At 44.0% G+C, this 12,613-nt stretch overlaps 1 protein-coding gene across 3 annotated transcripts in view; it reads right to left on the bottom strand.

Moving 5' to 3' along the window:
- The window catches only part of PTDSS1 (phosphatidylserine synthase 1), a 67,146-nt gene that overhangs the window by 9,229 nt on the left and 45,304 nt on the right, over positions 1–12,613 (bottom strand). For 2 of the 3 annotated variants that reach the window (XM_036264047.1, XM_036264048.1), the window contains exons 9-10: positions 9,295–9,360; positions 59–158 (exon numbers count right to left, since the gene is read on the bottom strand). In XM_036264047.1, the coding sequence (XP_036119940.1) occupies positions 59–158; positions 9,295–9,360 (166 nt within the window). Of the gene's footprint in view, positions 1–58; positions 159–1,601; positions 1,767–9,294; positions 9,361–12,613 lie in introns of those variants that run through there. The other variant, XR_004959864.1, reaches the window with a different exon arrangement.

Genomic DNA, 12,613 nt, shown 5'->3' with positions numbered 1-12,613 from the left:
TCAAAGAGACGAAAGGGAGAGTTTAGCTAACCCTTTGGGTAAAAAAGGAATGACTTACCACACAAAGAAGCCAAAGCACAACATACAGTATCTGTGTCTTAGAGAAGAGATCTTGTCCAAATTTTATGCAAACAATAGCTTCCAGGAAACCAATGACCCTAGTTACACAAAGAACAAGAGGTTAAATACTAATTCATATTATCAGAGCATATACATTACCAGAAATATGAATTATTCCATTAAAAAGTTCAATTGGTCATAAGATTTCTGCCCCAAACACTGGTAGCAGTTTCCCCACAAATTGACATTGTTCGACCCCACTGCACTTCCTTAAAAAATAATATACAGTAGACCTCTGAGCAGTATGGTTTGAACTGTGTGAACTCACACACACTGTTTTCAATAAATATTGTAAATGTATCTGCTTTTCCTTATGATTTCCCAAAAACTCTTTTCTCTAGCTTATGCTAGTATAAGAATGCAGTACACAATACATATAACATACAAATATGTGTTGTCTGTTTATGTTATCGGAAATCTTACTGTTCAACAGTAGGTGATTAATAGTTAAGTTTCGGGGGGAGTCAAAAGTTATATGCAAATTGTTGACTTCAAGGGATTGGTACCCCTCATCCCCATGTTGTTCCAGGGTCAACTGTGTGTATAGATATATATATTTACTCGTTTCTATTTTAAAGACTTTAGTTTTTAGAGCAGTTACAGGTTCAGTGAGACTGAGGCGAAGGTACGGAGATTTCTCTTATACTCCTGCTCTCACACATGCCCACCCTCCCCCACTATCATATCCCCCCCGAGTTACAGAGTAACCCCCACTGGTTACAACTGATGAACCTACACTGACATGTCAGTATTACCGAAAGTCCATAGATGACATTAGGGTTCACTCTTGATGCTGTATGTTCTAGGGGTTTGGACAAATGTATAATTACATGTATCTACCATTACACAATCATTACAGAGTAGTTTCACTGCCCTAAAAATCCTTTGCACTCTGCCTATTCATCACTCTGCCCCTCCCCAGAGATAACAAAATATGTTTTACTTCTTCCTTTCCGCCAAGACTAAAATATCAGCTCACACATTTTAACAGCCGGAGGCTATTAAAATGTATGGCATCATCTAACTCAAGGCCTGTTACCACCAGGGTGGACAGTCACCACCTGCTGGAACCCTTTCAAGGACAGGGAACCGGCTACCTTCGTAGGCAGCCTGTTCTGCTGCCAGTCTCTGGCTATTGGGAGGTTTTTCCTCGCCTCTGGCTGGTATCTGCCTACTTCCACCCGTGGGTCCTGACTCTGCCCTCCGCTACCCCACAGGGTGAGTCTGAGCCCGCCAAGCAAGGCTTTCGATAACTTGAAGGTAGAAATCACATTCCCTCCCAGCCTTCTAAGAAATTCCAGATTCAATATCCCCTGTGTCTGCTGACAATGTAAACTTTTTATCCTCTCTTGATCTGTAAGCAGTTTTGCTAAATACAAAAATGTTTTAAAAAACTTCATGTTTTATTGTTTAATTAAAACATCAAAGAAAAAAGCCCCTCTTACGTTCTACATCTTCATTTATGTATATAAAAACCAAACCTCTACTAATATTCAGAGCTCAGGTAAGAACCGATGAGGGGAGGGGCCACAGCTGGCCCTGCGACCCCAGAGACTGCTTAACACATGCCGACTTCCAAGTCCGATGTAGAGCTCCCTGCTGGAGGGGAATCAGCTGTCGGGCTGGTGTGGCGACACAGACACTCTCTAAAAGGAAAGAAGGGGCCCAGAAGGCCTGTGTCCCCTACCACCAGCAGACACAGAGGTCACTGCAATCATCAAAGGTATGGGTGGCTTTAAAACAACTGGGTGTCTGGAACCAGGACCCCTTTAGCAAAACAGAAAATGTCCTTAATATATCTTCAGAGTTTGGGGCTGTCTCTTCCCCTCACCCTCACCAGACAAGGTTTGGCAGTGGCTGGCCTGAATCTGTGGAGCCTGCCCTAACCCCAACAAAGCAACGTTTTAGCGGCGACACAGCACACTTTTAACTGTAGGTATGAGTTTCCCTGTGATCCTGAAGCCTGGACTGTGAGCTGACGCTAGAGGGCAGCTAAGCTTCGGCTACTTCCAGGCTGTGCAGCGAAGGAGAGGTGCCTGCCTGTGGACATCAAACGAATATTGAACCTTCAGCTGGGACTTTCTGAAGAACTACAATGGAAAGTGTTAAGCCCAGGAATAAGTGTGCTATCTGCCCTCGGGTCAGACAGAACACTAGAGTTTATTGTGAGATATTGAACTCATGAGTGACCTTTCAAAAACACGGTGACAGCAGACCACAGCAGTATTTCTCAAAATTCTGTGATCTGAGTCCCACAGCAGAAACACAGTTTTTTTTATCCTCACCTAAGGACATTTTTCCATTTTTTGTTCAGATAGAGTGGGAGGGGAGGGAGAGAGAGGAAGAGAGAGAGAGAGAGAAACATCAACGTGAAAGGAACATATCAAGTGGCTGCCACCCGTAAAACCCAACCAAGGCCGGGGAAAAACTACAACCGAGGTACGCTCCCTTAGCAGGAATTGAACCCAGGTCTCTCTGGACCGCAGGCCGATGCTCTAACCGCTGAGCAAAACTGGCCAGGGCAAAACACACTTTTTATGGTGACTCAGTACACGCGTGCGTGTGCACGCACACACACACACACACACACCCACCCACCACCACCACCACCACACAGAAACAAAAGTTTCACCAAATCCTTTGTCTCCTTACCCTAACACTTTTCTATTTCACTTTATGAAGATGCTGGTCAGGACCCACCCAGTTGACTTCATGATGGACTGAAGTTGGCTCTGAAGACCAGAACTTTTCAGTCACCAAGTTTAGGATGTGCTTTGCTGCTACGTGCTAAGGAATCCTGGCTAAGCAGCTGTCCATGCATGCGGCCTTCTCAGTGAGGTGACCTTTGAGCAAAGACTAGGTGGAAAGACAGGGCAGTGTGGGCAGCACTGGAGTGAGGGCAAGGGTCAGAGTTGAGTCACAGGGTAGCGTGGATCTTGAGGGCCTCCCTAGGGCTTGGCTTTTAGTCTGAGGGAGCCAGGAGCCCCTGGATGGTTTGGAGTAGAGGATTTAACATTATTCGATGTACATTTTAATAGGATCCATCTGGTGGCTGAGCTGAGAGCTGATGAGGAGGCAAGGGCAGAAACAGGGAGGCTTCTAGCACAAGGGGAGTACCAGGAAGCAGCTGTGATGTGAGAAGTGGTGGGGACTGGGAGGCACTACCCCAAAATCACATGGACTCTAATCACCAGCCTCTGCCCCAAAGGGACTCCTAATAAAGAACGCCCTTTTGGGCCCAGCCGGTATAGCTCAGTGGTTGAACATCGACCCATGCATCAAGAAGTTACTAGTTCAATTCCCAGTTAGGGCACATGCCTAGGTTGTGGGCCCAATCCCCAGTGGGGGGCATGCAGGAGGCAGCCAGTTGATGTTCCCTCTCATGGATGTTTCTAAATCTCTCTCTAAAATCAATAAAGAAAAAATATTTTTTTCAAAAAAGAACGTCCTTTTGGAAGGTTAACATTACTTTTGTACAAGACTCAAATGGCTGCTACTTTAGGGCTGAGGCCAAGGCTTGGGTTGGGTGGGGGCCTATATGAAGGGAATGTGTGTGTGTGTGTGGGGGGGGGTGTCCCTGAACTCAGGGCAAACTGAAACCTCTGATCTTTACCAAACTGGGCTAGGTGGCCAATGGGGCCTGATGAAATTCAGTGAGGGCTCCCGCTCCCTTTGATGCCTGTGCCATTTTTATCTCGAATGAACAGGGTTAGAAGGTAGACAGTCCTTTGGGCTGCCTGAGGCGCTTCTGCCTGGGGTGGGGCTGGTCAGCACTCCCACTCTCAGCCCCCTCTGGAGACCAGATGAAAATGAAGACGTTAACGCAGAGCCAGGGTACAAGCTCCTCAGTGCGGGGAACAGGAACGTGAGCAGGGCTATTACAGAAAGTGGAAGCTCAAGGCTCCTCCTGTGAGCTGGGGTTCAAGCAGAGGAAGTTTTCAGTCGGCCACGGACACCCGGACACCCCCGCTGGATCTGAGGCTGCCACAGCCTGCCTGCATGGCACAACTCTGCCCCCGCTGCAGGAGATGCTCAGGCACCGGTGTGGGTGAGCCTCTGGCCGGCCGGAAGGTGACCCAGCAGCAGCGGAAACGAGGCCTGTGTAACATGACCCGACTGTTACACCATCACACAGAGCCCGGGAGTGTTCCAGAGTGAGTGCGGCTCTGATTGGGTGGGCAAGAATGCCTGTTCGGAGGAAGTGACAGCTGAGCAGGACTTACCAGCAGAGACTTCCCACTGTGCTCCTGGGGCTTCCTGACTTCCCCAGAACCAGGGGCGGGGGGAGGGTGGAGAGGGCAGATCGGCTCAGGTGGGACACCCAGTACAGCTCTCCTCACTAGTTCTGATGTACATTAGGGTTGGGGCAAGATGTCATTTGAGGAGCGATATTCAGCTGCTAAATAAAAATAACTACGGCCAGGGGCGGGGGCTGTCAGCGGAGGTGCTTCAAAGCAAGGGGGCAGGGAGGGGCACGGTGAAGTCCTGCGGAGGAGGGGATGAAGGGACGGTGCTGGGAGAGGGGAGCTACCCTAGCCGTGAGAGCCGGAGGGCCTGAAACAGACTGGAGAGAAGGCGCGGATGGGAGGGGAGGCTGTGAACCGGCAACAGGAAGATGGTGGGGGCGGGTAGTGCCGGGGAGGTCAGGAGTCAGACGACACCTCTTACAGTTGTCCTCAGCACACGTCCTCCTCCTGGATGGACCCTGTGCTTCGTGTTTGTCTATCCTTAGAAAAGAGCCTGGAAGAAGAATGGCACAATCCTAAGACATTCTTATGGGTGGGTGAGGGGGTGGAATGGGAAGCCAGCAGAGGACACTGAGAAGAAACAGAAAAGTGGGAGCAAACACGGCGGCCGTTGCAGAAGGCAGAGAGGGGCTGTGGGAGGGGAGATGCTGCGGGACGGCAGAAGAGGTGCCGGTGGAGAGGGGACCTGCTGGTACGGGGAGCTGAGCTGGGAGAGGACAAGTGGGCAGAGCAGCAGAGGTGGAATGCACTGTGACAGGTGCCAGCAGGGTTGGGATAACATGCAGGAAACTTAGGGCTGAGGGGCCAGTTCTGACAGCAAGGTGGCCCCCAGGCATGGTCCACGCTTCCCAAGCCAGGAACTCTTGGGAAGAGGACAAGTGACTGCTCTCTCCAGCTAAAGCCAAAGCTCGGACACCCTCCTTCCTGGGCCAGGTCTTCAAACAGCTTCTCTTATAAGCCAGGCGAATTCTCTTCTTTTCAGGCACAGAAGCTGCATTATAGAGTGGAGTGGGAGAAAGGAAGGTAGAGATGATGGAGGAGATAAAGCGCACACCTGGGGGTCTGGCCCTGCTGCTCCCACAGGGCTGCCGCGATGGAATGCAGCTTTCTGAACAGAGGAGAAGCCAACTGTTCACACTGCTGCCCTCTCCCCGGGGGTCCCGCTCCCCAGCCGGGCGCAGCCCTCCCTGCCGGGCACAGCACATTTAAGCTGAAAATGCTCACAGGCTCAGATCTCTGGCAGACCTGTAGACCACATTGTAGGTCTGTATTTAATTATGTCAGTGAGTAATTAACGCAAACTTTGTGAGGGCACCACATTCACAGGAAAGTGCCCTCAGGAAACCACGTGCACCAGTGGGAAAGAAGCCTCGAGGTCCGGTTGGACCTTCCCCTCCCCACCTCCCCAAAGGCAAACTCCAGTCCCTGCAGGGGGCACCTTGCTGAGGCTGAGCTCACTCCAAAATCAGTGAAAAGAAACCCTAAAGCAGCTATCAGTGATGAAAGGAAATCAGACATTTAAATGTTTGCTGCTATGACAGGAGATGGAAAAAAGGCAAAATGAAGGCAACAGTGCGGTCGGGGAGGGGATGGTCCAGGACAGGGAGGGGTGCCCCCGAGGGGCAAACACTGAGAGCGAAGAGACCACACCAGGGGCTCACCAGAGGCTCAGCCTCCTGTCACCTTCTCCAGCTGGCTACATGGATCTGCAGAGGCAGCTCGGGTCCACCCACCCAGTGGATCTGCTGGTTTGATTTATGAAGAGGGCTTTGTTCCTTTTCAGCATGGCCCACGAATTCTCAAGATTCATTAATCTTGATATCACTATACTGGGAGTTCTCAATTCTCAACAAATATACTAAATTAGACAAATGATCTTTTCTTTGCATTTCACTTCGTCACTTTTCGGCAAGGCACACCTTACTACAGCAGTGTTTCCTGCCACTCTGGCCACTGCTCCCGCCACAGGATTTCATTTTTCAACCGCCTGATGGGAGAGGAACTTGGCTGTAACACTACCTCTCTCTCTGATCTGCATCTCCTTTCTCTCAACAGGCAAACAGACACACAGTTCTGCAGAAAATATATCCCCTCCACAGCAGACTAAGACCGTAACAAGAGCTGAACTTTAAATGTGAAGAGAAAAATGAGTGTGGAAAGAATAGGCGAGTGGTAAAGAGTTCAAATGCAGGAAAGATCACCTCCTCCTTGGGCAAAAATATAAGGAAAGACCAGGAGAAAAGCTCACCCTCCCTCCCTTCTATGACTCACACAGCCTTGTATATTAGAAATCTGGTAGGTGTGTACAATTCTTTCACCTGCTAGATCTCTAAACATGAGAAATCTAATCTAACTTATCACCCTTTAAACTGAAATCACTTTAGGTAGGAAAATAAGCTCACATCACAGAGTTTATGAGAAACAAATGACAATGGCCCTTTGTCTTCAGGCAAGGGTGGATTTACCTAAATCTAATTGAGTAGCCCCTCAAAATCTGGAATGTGAACTGGATGTGTGCATGCGCATGTGTGCGCGCGCACGCGCACACACACACACACACACACACACACATTTAGAAGGAATACTATTGCAATGTTAGCAGCAATTATCTCTAAATGACTGACTTCTTTGGATGATCTTTAGTTTCTACCTTTTAATTGGAAAACAGTTATCCTTTTTAAAAAGCGGTTGAAAGCAATAATTTCTCCCTACTATAGTTTTCCATCAAAGTTTCATGAAATAAATGCTTTCAATTCAATTTAGAAGCTAGAATTTTTAATCTAAGCTACCTAAGGGACTGAATGTCATGTGCAGATTTGCTGGATGTCTCTATAACTTCAAATGCTAAATGGCATGGTGAATTGTTGATGGTGTTTAAGAATCACTTACCTGGCATACTAAAGGTGGCCTCACATTTCACATGGGGGGAAGGAATGTAAATTAGATAACCTGTGGTTGTTTCATCTCTTTAATAATAGTAAATTTGGATACAACATTTGTATCCGTAACAAGACAATAAATTGTGACCATGCGGTCATGTGTTAATTCTCTTTGGGACAATAAATTATACTTAGGCATATATCAAACAGCTGTTTTGCAGAGTCTTTCTGATGTAAAAGTAACATAAAGTGTGGGTAAGCCCATCACAAAATGATGTCTCAAACTTATTGCTAAATTCCGAAGAAACTGGAAAATTCTATTTTGTATCTAATATATTTAATAAAATAAGGTATCTGAGTTCTAGATGGGAGATATCTTTTGATTTCCTAGTATTTCTTTAACAGTTTATATACCCTTGTTCTATAATTTGCCAATTAACTATTCTAAACTTAAATCAGAAAAGGTAGTGTTAAAGATGGAAGCCATTTACTATTATCAATAAATCAACAAACAAGTGGTGGAGAAGAGGGAACCCTTGTGCACTGTTGGTAGATTACAAACTGGTGCAGTCAGTGTGGAAAGCAGTATGGGGGTTCCTCAAAAAATTAAAAATAGAACTAGCACATGACCCAGTAATTCTACTTCTCAGTATATATCTGAAGAAACCCAAAATACTAATTCTAAAAGATATATGCACCTCTATGTTCACTGAAGCACTGTTCACAACAGCAAGGTATGGAAGCAACCCAAATATCCATCAATAGACAAATGGATAAAGAAAATACGACACATGTACACAATGAAATATCACTTGGCCATAAAAAAAGAATGAAATCTTAACATTTGTGACAACATAGATGGACCTAGAAGGTATTAATTATGCTAAGTGAAATAAGTCAGACAGAGAAAGACAAATACCATATGATTTCACTTATATGTAGAAGCTAAAGAACAAAATAAATGAACAAACAAACCAAACAGACTCACAGGTACAGAGAACAGACTATGATTGCCAGGTAGGAGGGGTGTTGGGGGCCTGGGCAAAAAAGATGAAAGTATTGAGAAGTACAGATTGGCAGTTACAAAACAGTCACAAGGATATAAAGTACAGTATAAGGAATATAGCCAATAATATTATAATAACTATTTTGGTGCCAGGTGGGTACCAGACTTATCAGGGGGATTACTTCGTAAATTACATAAACGTTTAACCACTATGCTATACAGCTGAAATTAATATAAAATAATATTGAATGTCAACTATAATTAAAACACAAAATTAAATGTAAAAAATATAAAAATAAACCCGACCAGTGTGGCTCAGATGGTTGAGTGCTGTCCCATGGTTTGATTCCCAGTCAGGGCGATCCCCAGTGGGGGGTGTGCAGGAGGTGGCAGATTGATATTGCTCTCTCATCAATATTTCTCTCTCTCTCTTGCCCTCCTTTCCTCTCTCTCTAAAATCAATAAAAACATTTAAAAGATAAAATCAAAAATATCTACTAAGCATTTAGAAAAACCAAATTTGAAGCTTTTAATCTACCTTAATTAATTAATTTATTTTTGTTAATCCTCATCTGAGGATATTTTTCCATTGATTTTTTTTTTAGATAGAGTGGAAGGAAGGGAGGGAGGGATGGAGAGAGAGAGAAACATCGATGTGAGAGACACATCAACTGGCTGCCTCCTGCATGACCCCAACCAGGGCCAGGGATCAAACCTGCACCCCAGCACAGGCCCTTGACCAGAAATCGAACCCATACCCATTGGTCCACAATTGATGCTCTAACCACTGAGCAAAACTGGCCAGGGCTAATCTACCTTAATTTAAAAGGCATTATCAGGTAATTATCAAATTCACTGTACTTGATCTTTTAAGAATAAAAATAATTAAGGTTAAAAAAACAAAACAAAACAAATGAAAGCCATATAAAAACATCAAGAAGCTTTCCTAGGAAAATTACATTGAAAGGCAATTAACACAGGGTCAAGAAACAACAGAAGAAATCTAGAGGCTTATGTGTTTAAACCTCCAGATGACACTTACCCAAACACCCAGCACTGTGTCCCCACACGTTTGCACTGCGTGTCGGTGAGGTAGGCGTAGTACTGTCTGAAAGGACAAAGGTGGAATTCACTGAGAACTTCTGTCAGACCAACACGTCAATACGGAATTAAATCACTGTGACAGAGTGAATACATAAAATGTACCACCTTCTTCCACACACTCAACTGCCTAGTCTAGTTCTAGTCAAGGGACTAGAAAGCTGGTGCCTGTTGAAATGTTCTGCAACAGGTTAGCTGGGTTACAGGGAGGGGAGCATGGTTTAAACAGCCAGATTATGGGAAAAGGGGTTCTTGGTTCAGGGACAGGTTCCCAAAGCCGTGAGCCAAAGCAACCCAGTGGGTGCTTCAGTTTCCCTCTGTGGAGGTGATTCCATAGTTACCTGCACTGTCATTAACAGTCTCCTCTGGCTCTCTCCAGGACAGAGTTTGCTGATGGTAACCAGGCAAGAACTATATATATATATATATATATATATATATATGTATGTATGTATGTATGTATGTATATATGGTCTCAGAAACTGGAATGGCACCTCGCTGTCACTGGATGCCAATGATCTTGAATGTTACAAGATTTTTAAAAAGGCAGGGGCGGGGTGGGGGGCAATGACATGGAGTTGAAAGGCGTAGAGTAGCACCTTACCCAACAGAAATACAATACAAGCCACAAATGCAATTTAAAATTTTCTAGTAGCCATGTTAGAAAAGTAAAAAGAAACAGATGAAATTCATTTTCATATTGTTATTTAACCCAATATACTGAAAACATTATAAAGTTTTATATTATTTTTTGTACCAAGTCCCCAAAATCTGGTTACAGCACATTTCAGTGTGGGCTAGCCACGTTTCCAGAGCTCACAACCACACTTGGTGAGTGGCTGCTGTATAGGACAGTGTAGGCTTAGTCTCTACCCTGAAACAAACCATCCCTTCTGAAGTTGCATCTGAACGAGGAGTTCATCTTTTTTGAGATCATAGACTCCTTTGAGGATTTGATGAAAGCCACTGATAAAGGCACACACAAAAACACGCACACAAAATTTTGCATTGAACTTCAGGGGATTCACTTACACCTAAAGTTCATCCACGAACTATCGCCTCCTCACCCCGAAGACCCCACTGCAGAATTCTAGTGATCAAGAATTCAGGTTTTCCTTTCCACATTTTCACGACCTAATCCGTTTTCACCAGCTCAGCCACTTAACCCTGTAATGTACCCATCCTCTTATGCTGCACTTTATATATCAGACTAAAAGAAGGATCACTCAAACATTTTCTCAAAGCAGATTCATATGAAACTCTAACCGAAAAGGAAGGAAATGAAGATAAGGAGTGTATGATTTATCCTGAAGCCTATAGGCTGTCTTCTTTTTAGGGCCTTCCATTTGCTAACTGGAATGGCTGTTTAACCCATGAGAGCACTCCCATCCTTCCAAGACGCTTGTTAAAGCAGCTCCTTCCACAGGAACTGCCTCAAGCAGCGTAAGAAATACAGCAAGTGGCTAATTTTTTAAACAAACAAACAAACAAACAAAATTTTGTAGAAATCCATAATGTTTGGCAAAAATTCTGAGCAGCTCTCAGAAAGTCAAAATATGTGTTTTTAGCCTCTAGTTTTTGTTTTGAAATGTTTAATAATATTGAAATTTCATGGTAAACCAGATGTGATTTGCTATTCTGTTTTATAAGAGATTTCTTTCCCTGCTTATTGATTTTATTAATTGCTTCTAATTTAATGAAGAAAATGCTGCCAGTCACTAATTTTGAGCCTCAAATTAAGTTAAATTAAATTTTAAATATGGGAGGGAGGCTGCAATCTGCCAAACGAAAAACAGCATTTGTAAGGTAACTACTTCAATAGATCCCTGGCCTATAAAATGTCAAAGGGCTGCCGGCTTACCAACTGTTACTTTCCTGTTTAGTTCAAAATAAAAAGAAGAAATGGAATTTTGGGTCTGACTCCACAGGGTTCAGCTATATCTTCTTTGGTTTGTCCAATTCAGGATATGGGGATCTCTCTCTGTCTTTACACACACACACACACACACACACACCTGTATCTATCTCAAATATTACGTTAAAAATATATTTGTAATAATAGATGAGGACAAGAATAGGTGCTGGCTGGGGGTAAGCCGTATGCTTGACCAAAAACAACACCTACTCTCCTTGGCAAGTGAGACCTCTGCTTATGTACTTTGCAAGAACATTGACAATGATAAATTAAGATATCCTATAGCTTCTGAAAAGCTAACCCTTTTAACTGCTTAGTTTATATTTGCATCAGTTGTTCAAGATCTTTGGTGCTTCTGATAATTAATGCCAGTACTCCCTATTAGTTAAAAAACCCAAAATGCCCATTTCTAAATAGAAAAATAAAACAATGAAAATGTTTTGCTATGAAATTCCCTGGGATCAGTCTATGTGAAGGACAGTCTCCGCTAACATCTCATCTCTGGGATGCTAAAGGAGTCCAGGGGAACAATGGTATGAAATCCAGGTTTATCCTGGTTGTCCTGGAGGACTATGGAAGGACATTTTAAAATTATTTATTTATTTATTAATCTTCACCAGAGGATATTTTTTCCATTGATTTTTACAGAGAATGGAAGGGAAGGAGAGAGCAGGGAGAGAGAGAAAGAGACAGAGAGAGACAGAAACATCGATGTGAGAGAGACGTCAATTGGTTGCCTCCAGCATGCACCCCAACCGGGGCTGGAATTGAACCTGCAACCCGGATACGTGCTCTTGATTGGGAATGGAACCAGCAACCCTTTGGTGTGTGAGCTGACACTCTAACCACTGAGCACACCAGCCAGGGCAGGATCTTGTTTTTTTTTAAAGGAAATTAACTTAATTGGCTCTAAAAGAGCTAATAAAGTCTCATTTAAAAAATAACATCATAAACCAAAGAACTTATTTGCATGTATGCATAACCGATGGGCAAAGACAACAATGCTGGGGCGGGAGGGTGGGAGGTGGATCAGGAGGAGGGTATCCAGGGGGAAAAAGGAGAAACATCTGCAACAAAAATAAATTAATAAAAACTGTCTACAAGACCTACTTCAGATCGAAAGACATGCACAGACTGAAAGTAAAGAAATGGAAAAAGATATTTTATGCAAATGAAAATGAAAAAATGCTGGGGTAGTAAATGCTTTTATCAGATAAAACAGAATTTAAAACAAAGGCTATAAAGAGTGACAAAGAACATTTCATAATGATAAAGGGATCAATCCAACAAGAGAATATAACCCTTGTAGACATTTATGCACACAATATAGGAGCACCTACATATA

The sequence above is a fragment of the Molossus molossus genome, unplaced genomic scaffold (genome assembly GCF_014108415.1).
Source record: "Molossus molossus isolate mMolMol1 unplaced genomic scaffold, mMolMol1.p scaffold_m16_p_16, whole genome shotgun sequence".
Taxonomy (NCBI): domain Eukaryota; kingdom Metazoa; phylum Chordata; class Mammalia; order Chiroptera; family Molossidae; genus Molossus; species Molossus molossus.
This window is presented reverse-complemented; position numbering and strand designations above follow the sequence as displayed.